Here is a 24,441-nt window from a genome sequence, read left to right on the forward strand (position 1 = left end):
AGCTTTAAAAAAAAAAAAATGATTTTCCCCTTTAATATGTGCATCAATACAATCCATCGAATGATACGTAATTAGCTAAGTTGCCGATTGATCCGTTCTCCTGTGATCGATCGGCGAAGATTCGGCTCAAGGGTTCACTAAATGGCCGTCAGTGCAGCAAAAGAGAACCAAAGATGCAAAGTTCTGTGGGGAAGATCATGTGACTAGGTATCACAAGATACAATTGGTGCACTGCTAGAGAGAGGGAAGGGCTCAAAAAGGGGTGTGCCAAAGCCTGTTTCAGAAGAGGGAGGGGATGTGACTTTGTAAATGGTTGCTATAGAAACAAAAAATGCTCGTTACATTATATCCTTCACAGTTTTTTTTGTTTTTTTTTAAATGCTACAAGTATTTTCTCATAGTACAGAACGGATTTATTAAAAAAACCAAAAAAAAAAACACATGTAGTATATTGCTTGGTCTGCAGCTTTAAAATGTATTTTGAAAATATTAGATTATATGATGTACTTAGGGTTTCCATATGTTCCATATATACAGGATTGTCCCTTATTTCATTGACTTGTCCTGTTGTCCCGGAAATATCAGTCAGGACGCATAATTGTCCCGTATTTTAGCGCCTTGATGTGAAATAACTGAACATAAAGTTACTGTAATTAAATCATAAAAACGTAATAGATTCCTACGTGACAGTAATAGTTCCCCTTTCCGATAGATGTCGCCTTACTAAATTATTCAAATAAAGTCAGGACCCTGCCATGTCTTCTCCTAATACCATAACACCCACCCCTATAGGCATTACTTTTTCTCCCACCGCCACTTGTTAGTTCAGCGCGTCTTTCCCCGTCCGGTCAAGAGCAGAGAGGATTGAAACCAAAGAAGATAGCGCTCAAGCGGGAGATACCATTCAGCTCCAAGCAATTGCAAATTGTTCATCAGTCATTTAGACGTCGCACTTTTATAATGGATTTCGGCGTCCCGTATTACAAAAGCATAAATGTGACGACCCTAGATGTACGTCTCACATCGAGGATAACCTGCATAGTCTCCTAAAACCAGATTTTTATGTTTCAAAAAGGCTTTAGCAAGGAGCATATAAAGGCCATGGCACAAGCACTGTGTTAAATGGCTGTTTCTTGGAACATGAGACTGATTGCATACATTCACAGCATTTTCATTAACCCTATTTTTCAGCCCAATGATTCCTAGTACCATTACTGCCCTATGATCTCCAAATGACCTTGCCAGTATGCTGTTACCTAAAATGAGCTTGTCTCTGGGAATCTCCCAGCTGGAATCATATGGGAGCTGCAGTGGGTCCACATATATGTACTCATGTCCATCAGAGCTGACCGATTCAATAACCTTCCATCGAATTTCATAACGTGGTTTCTGCAGGTGGAACAAGAATAGCAAATTGTAAGCTGGAAGGCACCAAAAATGCACAAACACGCAAAAGATATTGGCTGAAATCTAAAGCTGAGAGTTAACCGGTGACCGGTATATTTTCCATTCACTTATCTGAAGTTGTTGCCTCTTGCGTACGGTGACCAGACGTACCGTATTGACTGGGACAGTTCCGTTTTTAGAGATCCTGCCTCTGTGTCAGAAAGGCAAATTAAAACTGGACATTTGTACTGGTTTCTGTAATTGCCGATTCAAATGTCCCGGTTATACAATCACACTGCTCACCCCTCACACACGCCCTCGCCGTTCGTGTGGTTGTATTACCGTGACATTTGAATCGGCAATTACAGAAACTCTGGTAGAAATAATAAATTGTAAATTCCCTCAGCATCAAAGAGTAACATACATATATGTTATTCCTTCAGGCCGCGCTTATAGTCCCGGCGATACCGAAGTCGCGTCAAAACAAATGTATTGAATCCGTCGCGTGCGCTTATAGTAAGAGCGGCGCGACGGAGCGACGGCTTGGTCGCGATCACTGGAAGTCAATTACATTTGATTTTTTAGCGACCGCAGCGTGATGTCAGCGTCGCCGTAGCAAGGACTATAAGCGTGGCCTTAGGAGTCAGGTGAGTCTGGAAGCTGTATGAGATGAGCGAATCCGGCCCAATCCGTTTCCTGCATTTCCACCCCACCCCCCAAATCCGCGTAAAATCGACAAATGCACGTTTGTTCGGTTTTAATCAGCACGGATTAATCAAAAGCCGCTGTTGTTTACAACGTGTGGACGGATTTGTAGAATACAATCCGTTGATTGAGCAATCCGTTGTTGGCAATAATAATAATAATAAAAAATCCGCAAAACTGATCCGCTGAAATCCGCGGATCCAAAGGAACCAGCCCATCCACTGTGGATCCAAATTCGCCAAAAATATTCGCCCATCTCTAGTGATAAGTATTAAATGAATATTAATCCACCTAACTTTAAATGCATAAGGAAGCAAAAAAGAAAATATTTAGTGCTCCAATTGAATTTTTTGTAGATAGTCTATCATGAAATCATCAGACAGTAAGACTATATGGAGTCGCAAATAAGGCGTCATAATAATTTCTTATTGAGAATCATGTTGCATCCTTTGCATCAATGCAGCAAAGTGACTTCCTTCAACTTTGCTCCACTTGATCCGTGGTTAATGGAGCCGTTGAGTGGAGTGGTTTGGCCGCTCATGTTTACAAATGTGTCCCTTTAAACATACAGTATGGTCACCTTACTCTTGCGATTAGGTTTTTATTCTAGGAGCACCGGTTTATCAATGCCTGGGAATAATTGTACACCGTTCTTATAGTGGAAAGTTCTTGTACCGATGCTTATTATAGGTGATAGATCGTGTTTTTCAACCACGGTTCTTAGGAACCTTGGGTTCCCCGGGCATCCCTAAAGGGTTCCCTGCAATGTTCTAGTCATTTGAAAATTGTATCAAATACAGAAGAATGTACAATGCATCTGATCACAGAGTTGCTATTTGAGATGGTTGGGGGTTCCTCAGAATTTCACATAGGATTCCTTAACCAAAAAAAGGTTGGAAACCACTGTGACAGATATTACATGACAAGCAGTGTTATAAAACCTAGCATAGTCTGCATCTTTCTGATGGATTCTCTTTGCATATATTACAAGCAGGCAAAGGGTGTTGTCCTGTCACTGCTGAGTTGAGTTTTTAACCTGGACATCATGACAGGCCACAATTCCCAGGGCAGGAGTATACAACCGGGCCCCGGGTTATGGAGCAGGAGGGGGCTACCTGTTGAGGCTTGGTTGGCCAAGAGGCCAATAGAGGAAGTGGTTTGGCCTGCCAGGCCATCTTGGCCCCCAGGCTTGGGACAGTTGGCCTGGCGCCCCCCCTGATGGTGGCCGTGCATCATGATGGCTGGCACGCCTGGGGCCCATATGATGTACAGGGTAAGTCATGCTTTCGTTGCTAGTTTTCTAAGGGTAGCTTATGTTCACAAAGGGTTAAAAGTGTTATATTTATTTCACAACAATAATGAAAAATATGTTGTGCTTTAAGATCAGCAGATATTTAGATAATTCGCAATGCCTCTGTTGGCCAGAAAGTATCTGTATAACTAAAACAACTCTCTTACCTTGTGCCACAAGCCGATGAGAATTGTGAAGAAGATAATAAATAACACCACCAGGACTAGGACAGCAGATATGAGGACAACCTTCATGGGCAAAACTGAAATGTAAAAGGAATCCAAACATACAATTCAATATATATTCAATATATGTAACACCACCCGAAGACGAGATCAGTGTATCTCGAAAGCTCGCACAAATAAAAGCATTTTGTTAGCCACAGAACGATATTGACTATTTGATTTATGTTTTTTGATTTATATATATATATATATATATATATATATTTTTTTTTAATACACACAAGTATATAGGACCTATTTCAATGGTTTTCAACCTTTTCTCCTGCAAGGCCCCCCTAATCACAGTGCTCAGTTGCTGAGGCAACCCCACAACAGGACAGGGTCACAGAGGACACAGGGCAGAGACAGACAGACACAAGTCAGAGACAGACAGAGGACAGAGCGTCACAGGAGACACAGGCCAGAGACAGACACAAGACAGAGACAGACAGACACTGAGGGCAGAGAGTCACAGGAGACACAGGACAGAGACAGACACAAGTCAGAGACAGACAGACACTGAGGGCAGAGAGTCACAGGAGACACAGGGCAGAGGCAGTTAAAGAAAACACACACACAACATGACAGAACAAATACATACACAGGACAGGCACCAAACCTCACCTCCCTACTGTCCATGCTGCTTCCTCCTCTACACGGCCACACCCCCAGGCGCCTGACACCACTTCCTGATTGGCTGCTGCTCAGTAATGTAACCTTCTCTTACTGTCAAGGGAGCCATCAAAGCAGCAAATCCTTTTTGCAATTTTTTTTAACGTAGGATTGAAGCAGGGGGTCTTTGGAGCTGTACCCCACTAATTTCAGCTCTGAGAACCCCCTTCTTCCAGAGATACTTACCTCCGTAGGGGATGCCAGTATCCCTCTGCCTTTTAAAGACCCCGTGTCACGTGGGCAATAGGAAGCCGCACCGGATGACACCACGGCTTCCTATTGGCCTGCATGGACCGGGAGCTTTGAAAAGCGACTAATCACTTGAACCCTGGTAGCTGAGCCGGAGCAGCTACTGGCATCCCGTAAGGATCTCCGGAAGTAGTGGGTCCTCGGAACGGAAATGTATGGGGTTCCGCTCCGTAGACCCTCTGCTTCAATCCTATGTTTACAGAAAATTGCGAACAAAATGTGCCCTCTCAGATTGCCTCGTCAAGCCCATTCAAATGATAAAGTATGTTAAATAAGGGCCTGAAAGGATTGAACATATTACAGCACCAGCTTTCTTAAATCCTTACACTATAACTGGGTATGACAGGGGTATTGTGCAATATTTTGTAAACGTGTTGGTAAGTTGATGCTTCATGCACTATTGATTGGGTGTCTGGTGGCTTCTCCAAAAATTACTGGACACAATGGTGAAAGGTGCAGCACGCTCGAGACACACGCACACACTTCACCGCTCCATGCTGTTTCCTGACACCACCTCCTAACTGCCTGCATAACCCTAGCAACAGCCCATCTCTCTCCCTGCTCGGGGAAATCCCGCGGCCCTCCAAGCTGGTAAGGTCACTGTCTAGAGAGGTAATACTGGTATAGACATACATGTCCGGTATTACCTCTAATTTTTTACTGGACAGTGTCCAAATGCAGGACAGTCCAGTTCAATACTGGGCACCTGGCAACCCTAACTGTTGAGGAGTCGCCAAACACGTCTTGATGAGGTGTACTCACCATGTGGCACAAGTGTGACATCTCGGTTATGCCTTCCAAGGATATTGTGGCCCGAGCAGCGAACTGCCAGGGAGTCCTCCAGCCCGCGGAAGTGAAGCACGCTCATTACACGGTAAGCCCTCCGATCCTGCGGCTGCGTGGAAGTGAGGTTCATCTCAAAATCCAACTCTGACGAACTGTTATCCAGAAGTTTCCATGGCTCCCATCCCTTATTGTTACACCTGTTGTATTTATGAGGCAACACAGAGAAAAGAAAATGGAAAGATAAAGATTCAATTGCACACGTAAGTAGTTGATTCTACTCATTGCCACCACTTTTCTCCAATGCTCTGGTTTAGTGCCTGAACTTGTTTGCCAATGCAGCAATGTATCCTTCAAAGGAGCAGTTTCTAGGGTTTTTTTTCACCCACTGTGAAGTAGGGGGGATTCCGATGATGTAGGGATTGACATACCAAGAAGCAACCTTTGTCACTTTTAGTGGGGGGTCCCTGGAGCTAAAATTAATGTGGTTTAGCTCCGGAGACTAGGGTTGCCTGATGGCTTCTCCAAAAATACTGGACACAATGGTGAAAGGTGCGACATGCTCGACACACACACACACAAACCTCTCTCACCTCTCTCCACTCCATGCTGTTTCCTCCTCTCCTTGGCCTCACCCCCAGACACCTTCTCCTGATTGGCTGTTGCTGGGTAATGCAACCAATCAGGATGGGGGAAGCTGCCCAGCCCTCTAACAGCCCTACTCAGGGAAATCCCACGGCCCCCCTAAATCCAGAGAGGTAATACAGGACACATACATATCCAGTATTACCTCTAATCTTTTACAGGACAGTGTGTCCAAAAGGTTCAATATAGGACACCTAGCAACCCTATGGAAACCTGCCTGCAGCCCATCTATATCAAAGGGGGGGGGGCAGAGGGATAAGGGGGCCTGCTCTTTTAAACACTTCAATTTATACAATTTAGTGACAGTTTTGCTGGACTCTTAAGCACCATTTGATTCCTCTTTATAGCACATACAAATGACATATATCATATAAATATAACTTAGTTCCTTCTATGTTATATTCAAACTGAGCTCTTGCTCAATCACCCAGTAAACAGAAAAGGACTGGTGGGACCACAAAAAGAGCTATATTTATTGTATTATACTAAGCAAACATTGCTAGAACAAAGAAGCACTGTGAAGGAGCGGCTCAGTGAGTAAAGACACTGACTCTGTAAACAACAACACTGAGTTTGAATCGGCATAACCTGGTTCGATTCCCAGTGTCATTATGACCTTCAGCATGTCACTTCATCTCCCTCTGCGTACGGCACCCAAACAATAGATTGTAAGCTCATGTGGGCAGGGACTGTGTCTGTAAGAATTGCTACTGTGCTGCATACTGCACTATATTGTAATTGAGAGTTGCTTTGAGTCCCATTTGGAGAAAAGTGTTATATAAAGTTATTATAATAATAAAGTTATTATTTAATACAAATAATAGTTTTTATTATCATTTTAATAATAAAATGAGGGCTTTTGGACATATGAAAACAAGCAACAAAAGAATCTACATTTAGGAAGACGACTTTTGAAATAGGATGGATGGGGGGAGGAGGGAGGCTTTAATATAGGAGATACTTGAACACGAGAGGTAACTCTCAATGTATTATTTCCTGGTAAAACATTTTATTTAATAAAACAGTGCAGAGTAAATGCGTATTTCAGTATTAGGTGATACCTTGTTTATTTGGACTACCAGTTGATATTATAAGACAAGCCTTCACGCGTTTTCTCTCTTCCTCAGGAAATTAAAATACAGAGTGGCAGAAGCGATAACCCTGTCTTTGTAGGACAGCAAGGTTTTGCTTTGTCCTACTTAGTGATATGATTCTCATGCGTGAGATACCAATGAATGCAAACTCAAATTAAGAATGGCTAATAACAGGATGCTATAAGCATTCCATTACCTTTTCAATTCGCTGCAGGTGTACCATGTAATTTCTGGCATAGGCATTCCATCGCTGATGCATGTCACTACCTGCCCACCGCTCGCCGGGTGAATGTCTACCAACCACCATACCTCAGCTGGCACTACACCAAAGAGAAAATGCCATTATTTGACAGAACAGTACAGAAATCATAACTAGTGAAAATACTATTTTAGCTTCCCCCTTCCCCACGTGAACCTATTTTTTTAAGGGGCTTCTGTGGTGCAGGAAAAGTGCGGTAGACAATCCCTAATGAAAAGGATAATTAAGTTAAAATGTTGCTTCATAGGGTTGAAAGGAAGTGTAAAAAGTACTATACCACGCAGATAACCTATGATTTAATTTGTGTGTCTCCGTCCCCCAGACCTGCGTAATTAACTCCATTGCAACATGTCAGGCAGTATTTGGGCTGCCTACAAGGATTCTGGGTAATGGCATGCAAATAATTATGCTCAACATGCAATTTATTAGCTTCCTTCCCGTCCATTTTCTTTACAAAAACATGTTGTTCTCTGTTCTGATATTTAAAATAAATGTCTAAAAAAAATTGGGTCAAAGACTAAAACCTTGGATCACTGTAAATCAGCCAAGAGTTATCCACATTGCTTGGAACATTATTCGGTGAAGTTTTGTGCCAGTGTAAAATGTTGTTTAATGTTTATTTCCCTGGTGAGCCATAACATGTCTAGCACAGCAGTGCTAGACATATTAAAAAGCGAATGGATTTATATCACGATGTTGCATGCACCCCACACATGCCCATGCTAATATTTTCACAAGAAAAGTAGTCATTACTATGTAAGAAATTACTTCCAAATTGAACACGGGTCAGAATATCTTATGTAATGAAGATTGGAGGTGTTCACGTATACAGTATATAGTAGTTGACAGCTGCAGTTTGCAGAATATCTGGGGATCAAAAGTTTTCTTTTACATTAATATAGTCTAGAAACCTCACCATTAATCTGAAGGTTGAAGGAAATCTCCTGAAAGTCATCCTCATTGAAAACTTTGATTGTATAAAGTCCTCCGTCATGTTCTTTCACACGCACGAGGGATAACTCGCTAAGGTACCTGGCAAATACAGCATAAAGAGTCATATTTGTTCTGCCCGCCACTGAAGTTCTGGGCAGCATTGTTTAGGGTGGTGCCTTATGTATGGATCCCCCAGTAAAAGAACCAAATGACTTTGAATTGTAAATGTACTTTCTTCTTACAGGTATATCTTGATATTCTCACTATAACTTTAATACTACAATGCAAACTATATTATGGTAGTTCAAATGTCATCAAGGCTTTATTTAAAGGTCCACACTAACCAATTTAAAATACAAATTTGGGGCCATGTCTACTAGGCGGTCTTCTGCAATAAGACCCCTTCTGCTGCTGGAAGACACATTCAAGCCAATTTAAGTAATTGTGCATTGTGGCTGTAAATGTGAGACGGTGTTATACATGGTAATGGTTCTATCTAGTTCTATACTGTAGTACCCCAAACAGATCTGCATATATATTCGTAGCCTGTTGAACCCTTTCCTTGCTGCTATTACCTCTTGGGTGCCTGAAGACACCTTACAACCCATTCAAATGAACAGTGCTATTATAGGCAGTGGTGTTTTATTATGCAGCATTCTGTTTCAGTTGGTATCACAAAATAAATAGATCATCAAATGACCGAGTGTGAAAGGGGTTCCAAACATGACCTGTTGAAACATTACATGATTGAGTTTGGGCTGTGCACCATTTGGCTAATGATTGTATTTCTATGCTTGCTTCCAGGACCATCCTCCTCTTACCGTGCACCCCACAACTGGAACAATCTACCCGAGACACTCACAGCCACCACCAGTCTAAGTTCTTTCCAAACTAAAGTCATCTCACATTTTAATCTGGTCTGTAACTATTACATAGCATTACAAGCATGCAATGTCTTGTATATAATGTATAACCCTGTTCTTAATGCAACTATGTATTTTTAACCATGTATTATTTGTCATCATAAATCTATGCCCAGGACATACTTGAAAATGAGAAGTAACTCTCAATGTATTGCTTCCTAAACATTTTATGAATAAATAAATGTTAGACCTTTGTTGAATAGTGCACAGGGAGTGTGTCCATTTTTTTTCCCTAGAACACAATCATATATCCCCAGTTAATAGGAATAAAGAAAAAATAATGAATTACAGTATTGTTAAAACGCTCACCTGTTTTCAGATATATTTTTGTTAACAATAGATATTTGGTTGGTGTTATTCCCTGTCAATGTAATGTTGTCTCTCAGCCAGACAATGGTGGGTTTTGGATAAGAGTCAATGACCACTTCATAAGATTTGCTTTTGTGTAAGTCGGCACACTGTGAGCTATTTTCACCCTTCAGCTTCACAAAGCCTTGCTCTGGGGAAAATTGTAAATACAACTCTGTTAGAGGATAGTTCATAAAACTGGTTCAAAAGGATGACAACTCTACATGTTAAATCTCAGTTTCCCATTTCTGCACTGAATTCAGTAGGCCTTATAATGGCAGTATACAAGAAAAAGGTTGAATGAAGTTAAATCATGAGCTCTACCCACTTCTTGTCAAGAAATTGATGAGAATATGGACCCCCTTTCTTATCCAAAAGGGGTCTATCTGCCCATCTCCTCTCTTCACAATTCCTTCTCCAATCACAACATGGAGATAACTACTTTCAAAGAGTTGTTGACATAAATGGCCAAAATAGCTGTTAACTTTAGATTGTAAAATGAATAACTCAGGACCTTCATATATAGAGATGTTTTGGGGTATCTGGTTATGTGGGGGGCCTTGGCAGTTTATAAGCAGATCACATGCCAATCGTACTTGTATATGCAGAACTGTTGCCTCAATTTTTGCATTATATTTAGATTTTACAAAAAGGTTAAAATGAGAAAGGGTCGTTTATCAACACCCCAAGCAATGTCACAGACTGTGCAAATGTGTAAACTTTACGCACGCGTTGGCAAAGTTTTGCAAATTTCACCTTTTTTGTTTTTTGGTGAAAAAATTTGCCTTAATCCAAAGGTTCACTTAACTCTTAAACTCAATGGAGGGCATTGCATGCTGGATTCATTTCAATGACTTTTACTTTCGAACTTTGATCACACTTAAAAAAAAATTTTTACAAAGTCACAAGGCCATTTAAAAAAAGTGTAATAATTCATGTTTAATAATTATGGCTGTTTCGCTAGAATTTTTTGGAGCCAAAAATGTGATCACATTCTCGGCAGGTTTTTCTAACTTTTTGGAAACGTTAATCGAAACTGGGCACAGCGAATCGCGGCGGGTTCGTACCTCTCTATCGTATTCTATCGACTCTAACATTGTTGGAATGTTTGTGCCTCGCGAGGGCAAACACTCTTGTTAGCATTAAGCCTGAATAAGATTGCAGCAACAATCACACTTTTTTTTTTTTTTTGCTTTGATAAATCTGCTCGATGGGCAAAGAAATAATGAGGTGGATATCATACCGACCACGGTGACTAGAATGTCCATTGTGTCCGTGTCCCCAGAGAATATTTCAGACGCAGTGCAAGTGTATGTCCCGGAATCTTGGAGATCAGCATTGGAGATGGTCAAGATGGAGCGCAGGTTGCTATGAGGTCCATAGAAAATGTCAGTGACAGGGTCAACAGTCTTGCCAATCTGTAAAAGTAAAAGAGATGCTTAGACTAGACTAGGCTTCACTCCTTGGATGCCCCACATGTAGCCACCGTGTCATGGGGGCTGCCACTCCAGTGCCTTTAGTGTTCTTACAATCTTCACATGTTTTTTATACAAATGCTGTTTGCAAACCGCTGTACAGGCATACCCCACATTATCTTTTTCTTCTAAGAGAGGAGGAGCGCTGGTGTGTCCAGTGATATGTAAAATACACAAAAGAGCATATATAGTGCAGACGGTAAGTGATAGTGATACATCAATCTGTAGGCTCTTAACTAGTTGCACTCACAAAACTTCCAGATGTTAAAGATATGTCAGAGATTCTTCTCTCTCTGACTGGAGCCCTTGGATGTCTGGATGTTGTAAATCTCAGGAAATCCCTCAATATATGATGATGACGTCGATATGTAATAAGAGAGAAATGCCACAATAGTGTACCCTATATGACCATTTGTATTAAATGAATACAGAATACGAGTAATGTCACTCACATTTTCCATACAATAACACACGTTGGAGAGAACCGCCGATGAGTTGAAGGACCTCGCCGGTACAGGCTTCTGTGCGTCTCACTCGCGTCTGCCCCCTTTGCTTACGTCACTTCCGGTGCAGCGTCACAGGTGAGGGTGGAAGAGCGTCCTGCCTTAGAATTCAACTCCGGTTGCCAGTTCCTCAAAACTCTGGTTCTCCTACAACGCAGACTCAACACGTTTCACTACTGCTTCGTCAGGAGTCATCTTCCGCCCTCACTTGTGACGCTGCACCGGAAGTGACGTATGCGGAAGCAAAGGGGGCAGACGCGAGTGAGACGCACAGAAGCCTGTACCGGCGAGGTCCTTCAACTCATCGGCGGTTCTCTCTAACGTGTGTTATTGTATGGAAAATGCGAGTGAGATTACTCGTATTCTGTATTCATTTAATACAAATGGTCATATAGGGTACACTATTGTGGCATTTCTCTCTTATTACATATTGACGGCATCATCATATATTGAGGGATTTCCTGAGATTTACAACATCCAGACATCCAAGGGCTCCAGTCAGAGGGAGAAGAATCTCTGACATATCTTTAACATCTGGAAGTTTTGTGAGTGCAACTAGTTAAGAGCCTACAGATTGATATATCACTATCACTTACCATCTGCACTATATATGCTCTTTTGTGTATTTTACATATCACTGGACACACCAGCGCTCCTCCTCTCTTAGAAGAAAAAGAAATTGTTACCATTGGGACACAGAACAGTCCCTTTTGAGGGTGTCGAGCTGCTTCACCTTGTATATATTTTCTATTATATTTTTTATGTTTGATTGGTGAAGGAAATTTTATTCCATTCTATTTCACAAATTGAAGTATATTCACTTTGCACTTATTATTTTATTGTTATTTATATTACCACTTAAGAAGCGCCCAGTCTACCCCCCTCCTCACTTACATATCCCACATTAGCGTACGCAATGGGTCCAGAGCATGTGTGTAAAGCGAAAATGTAGTTAAAGTGAAGCACTACCTTTGTTCCATTTATCGATGCATGTACTGTACTGCAATCATCATATACATGCATAACTGATGTAAATAACGCATTTGTAACAGGCTCTATAGTCTCCCCGCTTGCGCACAGCTTCGGTACAGGTAGGGAGCTGGTATTGCTATTCAGGACGTGCTGACAGGCGCATGCGTGAGCTTCCATTTGCCTATTGGGCGATATGTCCTTTACTCGCGAGTGTACTTAAAGTGAGTGTCCTTAAACCGGGGCATGCCTGTATATGCAGTTAAATTGTTGATCTGGACTTTTTTCCTTTTGATGTTTTCTTTAAACTAATTATGCTGCCATCATTACTCACAGAGATAAAGGATAAAGCAAATAATTACTAGAGATTAGAACTACAGATGGGAACCCGAACAAAATAGAAAATGGTTTAATTTTTTTGTAAAGGAAGCTGATAATGGTACCGGAGGGCCCCAGTCATGTGGCGGGTTCCGTTCTAAGGACCCGCCGCAAAGCAAAAAATTGGCGGAAAGAGGAACCGGCGATTTTTGTTATGTGCGCATGCGCATGCGCAGACTGGCACTGCACCGTTCTACGCATGCGCAATATCGGCAAAGCCCCCAATTCTGAGCGTGCGTGACCCTGGACTGGCCCGTTCTGCGCATGCGCGACATTGGACTGGCCCGTTCTGCGCTTGCGCATACATGGCAGCCCCCTTCTCGGTACCGCCGTATCGCCGAAAAATGGGGCGCCGAGAAGCGGGACTTTGCAAGGAATCCTAAGTTTACCATAAGGGTAATTGAATCCTACGAAGGAAGTCCGTTTTAAAAGGGGGTTTGTTTATTTTGCCTCTTTGGTACTTACCTATTTAAAAGCACAGGAAGAACAATACAATGTGAATACACACAGTAAAAACAACTCAGATACAGCTCAAAAAAAATCAAAAAGCATACAATAGTCATATTACACATGGGGCAAATAAGCATCATTTCAATAAACATGTTTCGGTTCAGAAGAAATGAAAAATATGATTTTTTTTCAAATATATTATTTAAATGGAAGAACAGCAAGATATAGTATTTCAGTCATATTTAATAACATGACCCTATTTGTAAAAAGGTCCTCATTGTTACATCTGGTTGACCCCCTCTGCTGTCACAGGGACCGGCAGGTCAAATTTGTGTTTGTTGTTCCTCCAAATGTTCAGACTTAGTTATTAAGTATTTTTTTTTGTCTCTCAGACAAAATACACAGTAAAAGACATTTTCCTGTTACTGACAATGAGAAGGCAAACAGTGTGAAACCAGATTTAATTAAAGACAGAAGACTGTATAAAGAACATCCATCGTCTGATGGAGTCTGGGCCTTTGATGAAATCGGATAAACTATTCCAGAAGTCAGACCACCATTAAAGAAAATTGATAACAGCTACAGTAGCTACTTTATTTAAAGCAGCAGTTCCCTACACTAATTTTTTTTTAATCCCCCCCTTTTTTTTTTTTACTGTGGTGGGGGGAAAGAATGAAGGATCACCAGAGTTGAAACTCATTATTTTCAGCTCCGGGACCTCCTGGTTCCTGAGATACTTATTGATCAAAGTAGAGTATTCCATTCCCATTGAGGAGGGAAACAAAATGGAGTGGCACAATGGGAAACCTTTTACCGATAAGTATCTCGGGAGCCGAGCTGAAAATAACGTGTTTCAGCTCCAGGGATCCCCCTGTTCCCATCCTTGTAATAAAAACAGGGTGCGTGTGGAGGAGGGGTGGTCTGATGCTTCCAGATGTCTGGTGAATGGTATTGGTTGGTAAGCGCTATTCTGTTAAGCTGATAAATTGACTTCAGAAGGTTCCTGACAGAACATGAACATTGAATGCATGCATTGCAGATGTAACCATTCTAGTTCGACAAATATCTCAAGTATTTTATGTTTTTTTGTTGTGATTTCTGGTTGTATTTTTCAATGTTTTGATTGATTAACTCAGTTACAAAGGATGAAAAAGTAAACCAGAGAAATGATATGCTGAGAAAAAGTAGGGCCATGGAATCTAAGGAAAGGGCGCATGACACGCTGCAACGTACTAAGGCCCTGCCCTCTCTCTAGCAGTGCACCAAATGTATCTAGTAATTGCCTGGTCACATGATCTTCCACAGAACTTTGCATCTTGGGTACTCATCTGCTGCACTAACAGAGATTTAATGAGCACCCTGCAACGTACTAAGTTTTTGAATAAGGATGGGTTGATCATCAATTAGTTGTGAGTTGATGGGTGGATAGGTCATTGAGGAGAAAAGTTGGGTTACAGACTGCAGCAGCAGCCATTTTCGTGAGCACAAGGAATAGGTTAAGAATATATGTATGTTTTATGTATGTTATGTACTTTATTTTGTTGTCACAGTATGCGGGATTTTGCTTGCCAGCTGAAGTTGGTTGGGAGTTTTACCTGGTTCGGTCCCAGTTTGGGCATGGTAAGGTAGTGGCAATGTTAATAGCCTTACGGCAGAGCTTGTGCTAACTTTTGGCTGTTATGGTAACACGTAATACAAAACATTAGCTGTAGTGGTCAGTGGCTGGCATGATATGATTTGTTTGAATAGTATGGTTTAACTGTTTGATTATGTTAATGTTAGCTGGCAAGTTTGTGTGATGAAATTTTTATGTTTCAAATATTTAATTAGATTTTTTTTCACAGAGTACAGATATCCAACAGTATAACGATGGGAACATTCAGATGTATGGATTAAAAATAGTATCATTATTGTGGGGTAAAAAACATACAGGCATTAAAGACACTCACTCAAGTACACTCGCGAGTAAGGATATATCGCCCAGCAGGCAAACGGCAACTTGCGCATGCGCCTGTCAGCACGCCCTGAACAGCAATACTGGCTCCCTACCTGTACCGACGCTGTGCACAAGCGGGGAGACTATAGAGCCTGTTACAAATGCGTTATTTACACCAGTTATGCATGTATATGATGATTGCAGTACAGTACATGCATCGACAAGTGGAAAAAAGGTAGTGTTTCACTTTAAGTACATTTTCGCTTTACATACATGCTCTGGACCCATTGCATACGTTAATGCGGGATATGCCTGTATTGTGTTATTCTTGAATAGTTACTTTTTGCCTGTTTATAACAACATCTGCAAATAGGCATTAATTCAGTTGATAAAGGAGAACCAACTAGTACTGTTCAGTATTTATAGTATGTTGAAAAGTAGATGGGGGGAAAACAGATAAGAGAGACAAGGAGATGGGGGGGAGGGGAGAAGGGGAGGCTGGGGTGGGGGGGAGGGGGGAGGAGTGTGGTCTACTGTTCCCACATCCGCACTGGCTTTTTCAAACTCAACCCTTTTAGGTCTGTATCGGGCGGGCATTCCCGTTATCTATCTGCTGTATCTTTTGGTTCTTTAAATCTATATCTTCAGCTAGGGTTGAATCCATCTACCAAACCAATTTATATCAAATGAGTAACATGGCTACTTAGTGCCCCAACCACGGGTCCCACGTTTTGTGTGATGTAATTTTAATAAATGCTGTGGCCATTTTACATCTAAGCTGATGTCAGTGTTTTGTTGGGATTCGGATAAAACGGCCGGGGGAGCCGGGAAAATGGAGGAATCTGGACATCAAGGAATGTGCCAGAGGATTTCAAGTGTTGATGCTGACTTGATACTCACATTTTTACCAGGATAGTCCCAGCTGAAGCTCACAAGATCATTCTTCATGACCGTGCATGTAACTGTGATATTCTCGCCTTTCTTCACCAAACTCTGCTCTGCGCCCATGGTAATGTTAATTAAGGAAGCTGAGGAAGGAAGGATAAGGCCTGCATGAAACTGCAATTGGAAAATGCGTAAGTATGCAATTTATGGTCATTTTTTTTTTCTTGGGCTTCGATTAAGCACTTCTGACTTGTACTTTTGTGTTAAAGCTGCAAACCAAGCAATAGCCTACATGTGTTTTTTTGTTTGTTTGTTTTTAAATAAATAACTTCTGTACTATGAGAAAATACTTGTAACATTTAAAAATATATATATTTTTTTTATTTTTAATGTATTCTAATATAACAAGCATTTTTGTTTCTATAGCAACCATTTACAAAATCACATCCCCTTCCTCTTCTGAAACAGGCTCTGGCACACCCCTTTTTGAGCCCTGCCCTCTCTCAAGCAGTGCACCAAATGTATCTAGTAACTGCCTGGTCACATGATCTTCCACACAGAACTTTGCATCTTGGGTACTCATCTGCTGCACTAACAGAGATTTAATGAGCCCTCGAGCTGAATCTTTGCCGATTGATCGTCAACTTAGCTAATCACTTGTCAGTGTGCAGATTGTATTGATGCACATATTGAATGGCTTGGTTTTTTTATTTTTTAAACGGCAGCTTGAACTGCAGTTTTTGGTTACATAAAGGTTCATATTAGAATGAAATATAGAATACCAAGTTAAAATATACTTTGATACAACCATTCTTTTTTTATAATCATACAAGTAAAGATGTGACCAGAACTTACTTTGGATCCAGAATATATAATACGGTTCAGAGTAAACCTCGTTTCCGTCAATTGTTGCCTTGCACTGGTAGGGTTTGTCCTCAAAATGCCCTGTGAATCCCTTCTTGTTGTCATAGTCCATAGGAATTTCAGTATCCACCTTTTTCTCATGGAGAGTCACAGAGGCGTTGGGGTTGGTCACGCGACATGGAATAGTGTATTTGCTGTTTGCCTTTCCAAAAATATACTCCTCGTTTGATTCAATTGGCAAAAACAACAGGGATGGATCTTTGGCACAGGAAGGAAACATAAAGGGCTGGTCAGGCACCATACTGTAGGTCAGGGGTGCGCAAACTGGGGGGGGTTTGCCCCCCAGGGGGAGCAGGATTTTTTGGGGGTGGGCGCGGTGGTTGCAGAGGCCCCCGCACTCTTCCCCGAGACATTTAAATTAAATGCAGGGGGGACCGCGCGAGACCTCTGCAACCTCAACTTACCAGGATTCAGCCGGCTTCTGGACGCATCGCCATGGCAACGCAGCGTCAAATGACGCCGCAGGGTCGTGACGTGTCGCCATGGTAACAAGCATCAAATGATGCTGCGGGGTCACGTGACGTCACATGAATGGGAAGGGTGGGGGGGAGGCGAGCGCTGGGGCTGGCAGGCAGGGGGGCACAGCGCAGAAACTTTGCGCACCACTGCTGTAGGTAACTAGTTCAGAGGGTCCCAATTCCAGTCCTCAAGTACCACTAACAGTGCAGGTGTTAAGGATACCCCTGCTTGAGTACAGGTGGTTCAGTCAAAATGATTGGGCCACCTGTGCTAATGAGAGGATAGCCTTAAAACCTGGTCTGTATATGTTCGTTGAGGACTGGCGTTGGGAAACTCTGAACTAGCTGATTTTGCATCAATTATGAAAATGTGTTGTCAAGTTTTACTCATTCACTGGAGATGTCAACCCTGTCTCCAATGGATATAAAGAAATGTGACCACCAGCCGTCATCATTTGCAACTCAAGTGGAGATTCACTAAGGTCTGATATGGGTTTTCACACAGCGATCCTGCATTGACTATCAATCAATATCAGTTGACTCATGAAGAGCGATAACCCTTATCAGGGCTCAGTGAATACGGCCATCACAGTCTTATTTTATAACAGGGAATGTGAGAACTTTTCAATGTACTAGTCTGGCTGGCATTTCCTCTTGCAATACTTCCATTGGATTGTAAAGATAGGCTTTTTTTAAGGCCAAACGTACAGCACCATGATGTACTTGGCTGAAACTCCAAGTCGAGAATATTTAGTTCTTTTTTTTAAGCTATGGGCGGTAGACAGATTTCAAGATACAAACACATTCTAACCTGGTACAAAGACGTAAACTGATTTCTTCTCTGCATCCACATCATTAATGGAATGGTTGTAGGAACAGGAGTATTGCCCTGTGTTATAGCCTGTCACGTTACGAAGGGTGAGTATACTAGTGAAGAGGCCATCTTTAGTCTCCAGATGTGCACTGATGTGATGACCATCATGCTCCCACACAATCTCTGCTTCCGCAGAGCAATTCAATGAGAAGCTGCTGGAGAGATTGAGGACAATCTCTGAGTCGTGTGGAGTAATGTTCAAGCAGAGTCCGCTACCTGCCATCATTAGCAAACCTTAAGAAAAGAAAGGAAATTAAAATCAGGAACGTTACTGGAGAAGGTATGATTTATATATCATAACACACAAAAAAGTCAAGTGTGAAAGTGTAACAGAATGCCATTAATACTCTAACATGTGTCATCCATTGGTCATTTTGATTGCACAAAGCTCTTATTTTCTAGTGCGGCCACTTTCTTGTGCTGGAGAAGATTTTAGTTCTAATAATTTGAAGAGAGATTAACTCTTCTCCAGCGCTGGAAGGCCGTTTCACAAGATATTGACTAGAAGCCTTAATGTACGTCAGGGGGTGGCCATCTCCAGTCCTCAAGGGCCACCAACAGTTCAGGTCTTAAGGATATTCCTGCTTCAGCACAGGTGGCTCAATCAGTGGCTCAGTCATTGGCTGAGCCACTGATTGAGCCACCTGTGCTGAAGCAGGGATATCCTTAAAACCTGACCTGTTGGTCAGGCCTATCATAGAGTCCTGATTGGCCTCTAAAAAAACCCAAGATTCATTAAGCGCCCTTATGGATACCAGTCGTAACTTAAAAAATTCAATTCAATGGAAATAAACTCCAGATCAGGGTGAAATACTCTGCATTGGTGCTTAGTGATTCCCAGCTATGTATTTATTATTTTATTTTATATCTGCACTGTTAACATGTTTTTAACCAGTTGCCTTGAAGGGATTTTCATGATATCTTCTTTTGTGATAAGAGTGTGTGCCCAGAGGTACACTGGTAATTCCCTTAATTGCTTATTTTCTTTGTTGTTTAATATACACTCATTCTGATGCCACCGTCAAATACATACAGTATGAGTATAGCACAATAAATATCTGATAACAATGGATTTCATGGGATAGAATAAAAACACATTTTTCTCAGGAAAAAAATATTTCGAAACGTCACTTTAGGGTGACTGCACCTCTCTAAAGAAGTTTGATATCTTGCTAAATTGTTTTAAAAAATACTTTGCATGAACATTCGTCCTAGATGTTCATTTTCATGACTTTTTAAGAACCCGAAATGGCCGATGTCACAAACTCCTGAAAATTAATTCTTCAAAGCAAAAATAATAATAATCTTTGGTTTGTTTTTCCATCAAAAGTAAAACGTTTTCTTTTGATGCCGAGTATTGACACAGAAATAGTAGTTTACGTTGTCAATCTCGGCAGGTTTTTTACTGCCAAGACAAAAATATGATAATACGTGAGTCTCTCATGTGACTACAATATGATAATATATATATATGATATATATATATGATAATACATGTGTCTCTCATGTGACTACAAAGAAAAACTTTAATGTGATCCAGAAATATCTCCACCGACATATCACCAAAGTTTCTCTACCAATTGTTTTTTGTCTGTGCATAAGTTATATATTTCATGTTTATGGGAAAAGACATATAGGAACCCGTTTACAAGCACATCTTCAAGTATAGCTTCCTGTGTAATATTTCTGTAAAGTCGGGCGCCACCAGGGTTGTTTATCTTCAAGTTGTCTGCGTAAAGCCTATTTCTCACAAAAATGATTATCTCAAGTTATTTGAAATAGCTGTAATTAATCAATTTACTTATATATATTTTTTTTTTAAACTCTACTAGTATTGGTATTATTTTATGACTAATAGACACAGCAGCATTTAGGGGTTTAATCTATATTCGTCAAAGTGGCTGACGAATTCCTCAAAAAAAAGAATGCAGCCGTTTGTTGTTGACTTCGGTGGACATATTTAATAATAGTGATGCCCATACTGTAAGTCAGAGGTTCACTTAGGAGCAGGTTAATTAACTGTTAATTACTATTAAAGGAGCAATGCAAGTAGGCAATTTAAAAAAAAAAATTAATTGAAGCAGGGGGACTATGAAGCTGAACCCCGTTAATTTCAGCTCAGGGAATCCCCTACTTCCAGAGATACTTAACTACAAAAGGCAGTGCCGGTATCTTTCTGCTTTTTAAAGCTTCCGCTTCACGTGCGCCAATTGGAAGCCGCACCAGAAGACACCACGGCTTCCTATTGGCCCGCACAACGCGGGAGCTTTGAAAAACTGCCATTATGTGATCCCTGCTAGCGAGCGGTTACCGGCACCTCCTACGGGGTCTGTATAGCCGGAAGCAAGGGGTCCTCAGAGCTGAAATTACTGGGGTTCAGCTCTGGAGACCATCTGCTTCAATCCTATGTTAAAAAAATGCAGAAAAGTCCATCCGCTTGGATAAGGTTACCACTTTAAGACTTAACCTGTATTCATAAGTCTTAACATAAGTCTTAACAGTAATTAATAGTTGTGTACTCCTAAGTGAACCTCTGATTTATGGGTATCTCTCTTTAAATACCGTATAGTCTTGTGTGGGTGATATTCATATAATGAGGTTATCTGCGATGCACCACTCAGCATTTCATTACTATTACCTGATAATATGGTTAAGCCGGCTAAGGAGAGTTCTTCACCCCTTCGTATAATTGTCCTATTCAATGATACTGAAAACGTGGAATATCACAGTGTCCTTTTAAACAGTTGTCTCCAAAGAGCTGAAGACAGCAGAGGACGCGTAGATAGTATCAGTGTTTCAAAAAGCTAAGTAACCGTTTACTTTTGTTCTGCTGTTTGATTGCAACTGGGGTCATCTCGACAAAATTGCCGAAATATTTGCATTTCTGGTACTACAGTAATTTGAACTTTTTATATTTATTTTTGTTTTGCTTTTTCTTGTAAACTTTATGGCAACCCAATTGCTTTTAGATGTTCAAGCATAGTTAAAAGGCTCTAGGGAATAATTCATTAAGATCACCTGTGATCAGTAGAAGACACATCTTCTTAGATGTCCTGAGAGATTGGGGCTAAAATGATACCCGGGCTGTCCTGGTGAGAAAAAAAACATAAGAAGATGAATTTAGTTATGTCCTATTTTAGTGATAAATTACCCTAAAACCTTAAAAATTATACAATGGGACAAACAAAACCCATATTATCCATAAAAGGAGAATACTAGTTTGCAAATCAGAAAACACTTAAAATAAGGATGAAATATTGTCCTCCTGAATACAGAACATGTTAAAACAACAATCCAGGTTTAATTTATTTTTAATAACAAGATTGAAGCAGGGGTCTCCCTGAACCATGTTGATTTCAGCTCCGGGCACCCCTTACTTCCAGAGATGCTTACCTCTGTAGGGGGTGACGATATCTCTGGCAAGTTTAAAGGTTCTGGTCACGCGGGGCCCAGAGGAAGCCGCAATTGATGACATCACGGCTTCGTCTTGGCTCACGTGACGCAGGACATTTAAATGTCGCCATTATGTTAGGATCACAGGTTGCCTGCCTGCAGACATACGGGCACCCCCTACGAAGGTATCTCCAGAAGCAGAGGGTCCCCAGAGCTGAAATTAACACAGTTTCGCTCCAGAGACCCCCTGCTTCAATAATGTCACAAAAAATAAATAATTTTTTTTTTTTAACATGAAACCTGGATTGCTGTTTTAATAAATATATTAATACAAACTCAATTTACACAGAGCAAAAAGCCATAAACTCATATTATATTACTATCTTGCATTCTCTCTCTATGCAATAGTGTACTGCTATATATTTTTTTTCTTTTTTTTAAACATACTGTATTACCCATTCTTTGACTTTTTCATAGGAACGTACTTTTATTTGTCAAGTTTAAGCTCCAGTCATATGAATTGGGTTGACATCTTCTCTAACACAGGCCAGCGGCATCATACCATATTTAATAGGAACCTTTCTTGCCAAGGAAAATTAAGAAAAATAGCCGTTGTTATAGGGATACAGCAACAAATACACCTAATACAGCTCAACCACCTTATAACGCTGTGCTTGGTCCAAAGAATCACATCGCGTTATAAGCAGATCGCATTAGAAATAATGTACAATTGTATGCATTGTACAATAAAGTATTTAAGATACCAATAATCGTGTTGTAAAGTATTCATAAATATGAAAATTGGGAGCCATGCTTGCATCGCGTTATAAGCGGATTCGTGTTGCAACGGATCGCGTTATAACGGGGTTGAGCTGTAATTAGATGTGACTTCAAGCTTAAACTAGTATTTGCCTTTTTAGTTGTTTTTGCGCCTATTAAATACACATCCAGTATGTATATATGTATGTGCTGTATATCATTATTTATATAGAGCCATCCATTTACATAGCGCTTCACAGCAGTAATACACGTGACATAATAATATAATAAATAATAATGTAATATATTCTAATAATATAATAAATATATAATAATAATATAATAAATATAATATAATAAAACCCATAATGGCAATAAACACTTCAGACATAAAAGTAACAATAGGATCATAAGTCCCTGCTCCGAAGAGCTTACAATCCAAGTAGTTTGGCATCCTATACTAAAGTGAGAACCCTCAGCTAGAAAACACAATTTCTACTCTTGTAATGATTGTTTCATAATTTAAGATGATAGATTTGGAGATTTAGCAGTGAAGTCTATATACTGTACACCTTAAAAGCCACCTGGTCAAGCCATTTTTGGACCAAATTCCTCATTGCCAAAAACAGCCGTAACTGCTGCTTCTGAGTATATAGAATTGATCTTGAAGTGTTAGGTTAAAAAGAGCCCACTGCTTCCTCTTCAGGAGAGGGGGTAAGGCAGATATTACTTGGCCTTGATGCAAGCAGTCCCACATGCCCACTTATATAAAACAAATTAGGTGCTATATCTGGCATGCAGCATAAGACAACAAAAACAGAAATGTGCAGTCATAATTAGATTTAAGCTTTTATAGGCTGCAAAATAGTATTAATGGAGAAAGAGCCGAGTTGCTAGGGGTCAGTGGGACACTAACCCCACCTTGTGCCATTGAGTGGACGCTTGTGTCATGTAATGTACAATACAAACAGCTTTTGCTATGGGCTCTTTTCAAGCTACGGGCAGAACGTAGCAGTGATTTCAGTGTTCTAGAGATAGGGTCTGAGATGTAATTATAGGAACTCACAATGGGGGCCATTTTTCAAAACACGTGCAAAAAATATTTTGAAGTCAATGTCTTTTTTTCACAGCTGAGATTGGGGAAAAAAATATCTTTTTTTGGAACAGCCGCATACAGTATGAGTGCACTTTCCCCCAAGCAAACATTCGGTTTTGGTGCTTGTTTTCCTTGTTTTTAGCTCATTATAAGTTATGGCGATTTCTGTTCCTCTCTGTCGCATTGACGCTGCATATCCATACATTGTGTCCCAACTTCTTCATTTTCAGTCTCACTGCCTTCCTCTCTCCCATAGGCTGACAGTTTGTACAGCATGCATTCCTCTTCTGTACGCTTACCATGTAACACAATAGGATCATTTCAATGTGTTTCCCACACATTTCTTTCTCCAAAGAGTCCTTCTCTCTTTACATAATAATCCTTTCGTTGAGTGTACAAATATTTGCCAAAGTGGAATGAAACACAGAAGTAGAAAGACGACTAAACAAGGAGCAAGAGGAAGGCAATAAATAAAAAATAAATAAAAAGTACCCAGAGCTCTTTGTGAGAAAATATTCTGCCACAGAGAACAAGAGGGTTCCAAATGAGGGAAGCTTTAGGACAATGCCTATGTTTTCAAGCATGGTTGGAGGCAAATTATCGTCAAACAGTTTATTTTGGAGCTCTCACTTCCCACGTGTGAATATCTTGTTGTCAATAATACTATACAGGCCGTAGAAGAATGTGGATGTTATTTCTCTTGCATGCAGATAGTATCAAGCAGGTGTGGCCAACTCCAGTCCTCAAGGGCCACCAACAGGCGAGGTATTGGTGTATGCCACCTGTGCTGAAGCAGGGATATCCTATAAACCAGACCTGTTGGTGACCC

General features: G+C 40.8%; 1 protein-coding gene across 3 annotated transcripts in view; it reads right to left on the bottom strand.

The window, feature by feature from the left end:
* Window positions 1-24,441, bottom strand: part of PDGFRB (platelet derived growth factor receptor beta) — a 101,922-nt gene that overhangs the window by 38,152 nt on the left and 39,329 nt on the right. For all 3 annotated transcript variants that reach the window (XM_075602069.1, XM_075602068.1, XM_075602067.1), the window contains exons 2-12: window positions 21,383-21,453; window positions 18,302-18,598; window positions 16,964-17,230; window positions 16,124-16,251; window positions 10,756-10,930; window positions 9,474-9,663; window positions 8,225-8,340; window positions 7,246-7,369; window positions 5,290-5,510; window positions 3,550-3,644; window positions 1,257-1,389 (exon numbers count right to left, since the gene is read on the bottom strand). In XM_075602069.1, coding sequence (XP_075458184.1) covers window positions 1,257-1,389; window positions 3,550-3,644; window positions 5,290-5,510; window positions 7,246-7,369; window positions 8,225-8,340; window positions 9,474-9,663; window positions 10,756-10,930; window positions 16,124-16,251; window positions 16,964-17,230; window positions 18,302-18,598; window positions 21,383-21,404 — 1,768 coding nt within the window. In that variant the 5' untranslated portion in view covers window positions 21,405-21,453. The remainder of the gene's footprint in view (window positions 1-1,256; window positions 1,390-3,549; window positions 3,645-5,289; window positions 5,511-7,245; window positions 7,370-8,224; window positions 8,341-9,473; window positions 9,664-10,755; window positions 10,931-16,123; window positions 16,252-16,963; window positions 17,231-18,301; window positions 18,599-21,382; window positions 21,454-24,441) is intronic.

This window comes from Ascaphus truei, chromosome 5, assembly GCF_040206685.1.
Source record: "Ascaphus truei isolate aAscTru1 chromosome 5, aAscTru1.hap1, whole genome shotgun sequence".
In the NCBI taxonomy this organism is placed as follows: domain Eukaryota; kingdom Metazoa; phylum Chordata; class Amphibia; order Anura; family Ascaphidae; genus Ascaphus; species Ascaphus truei.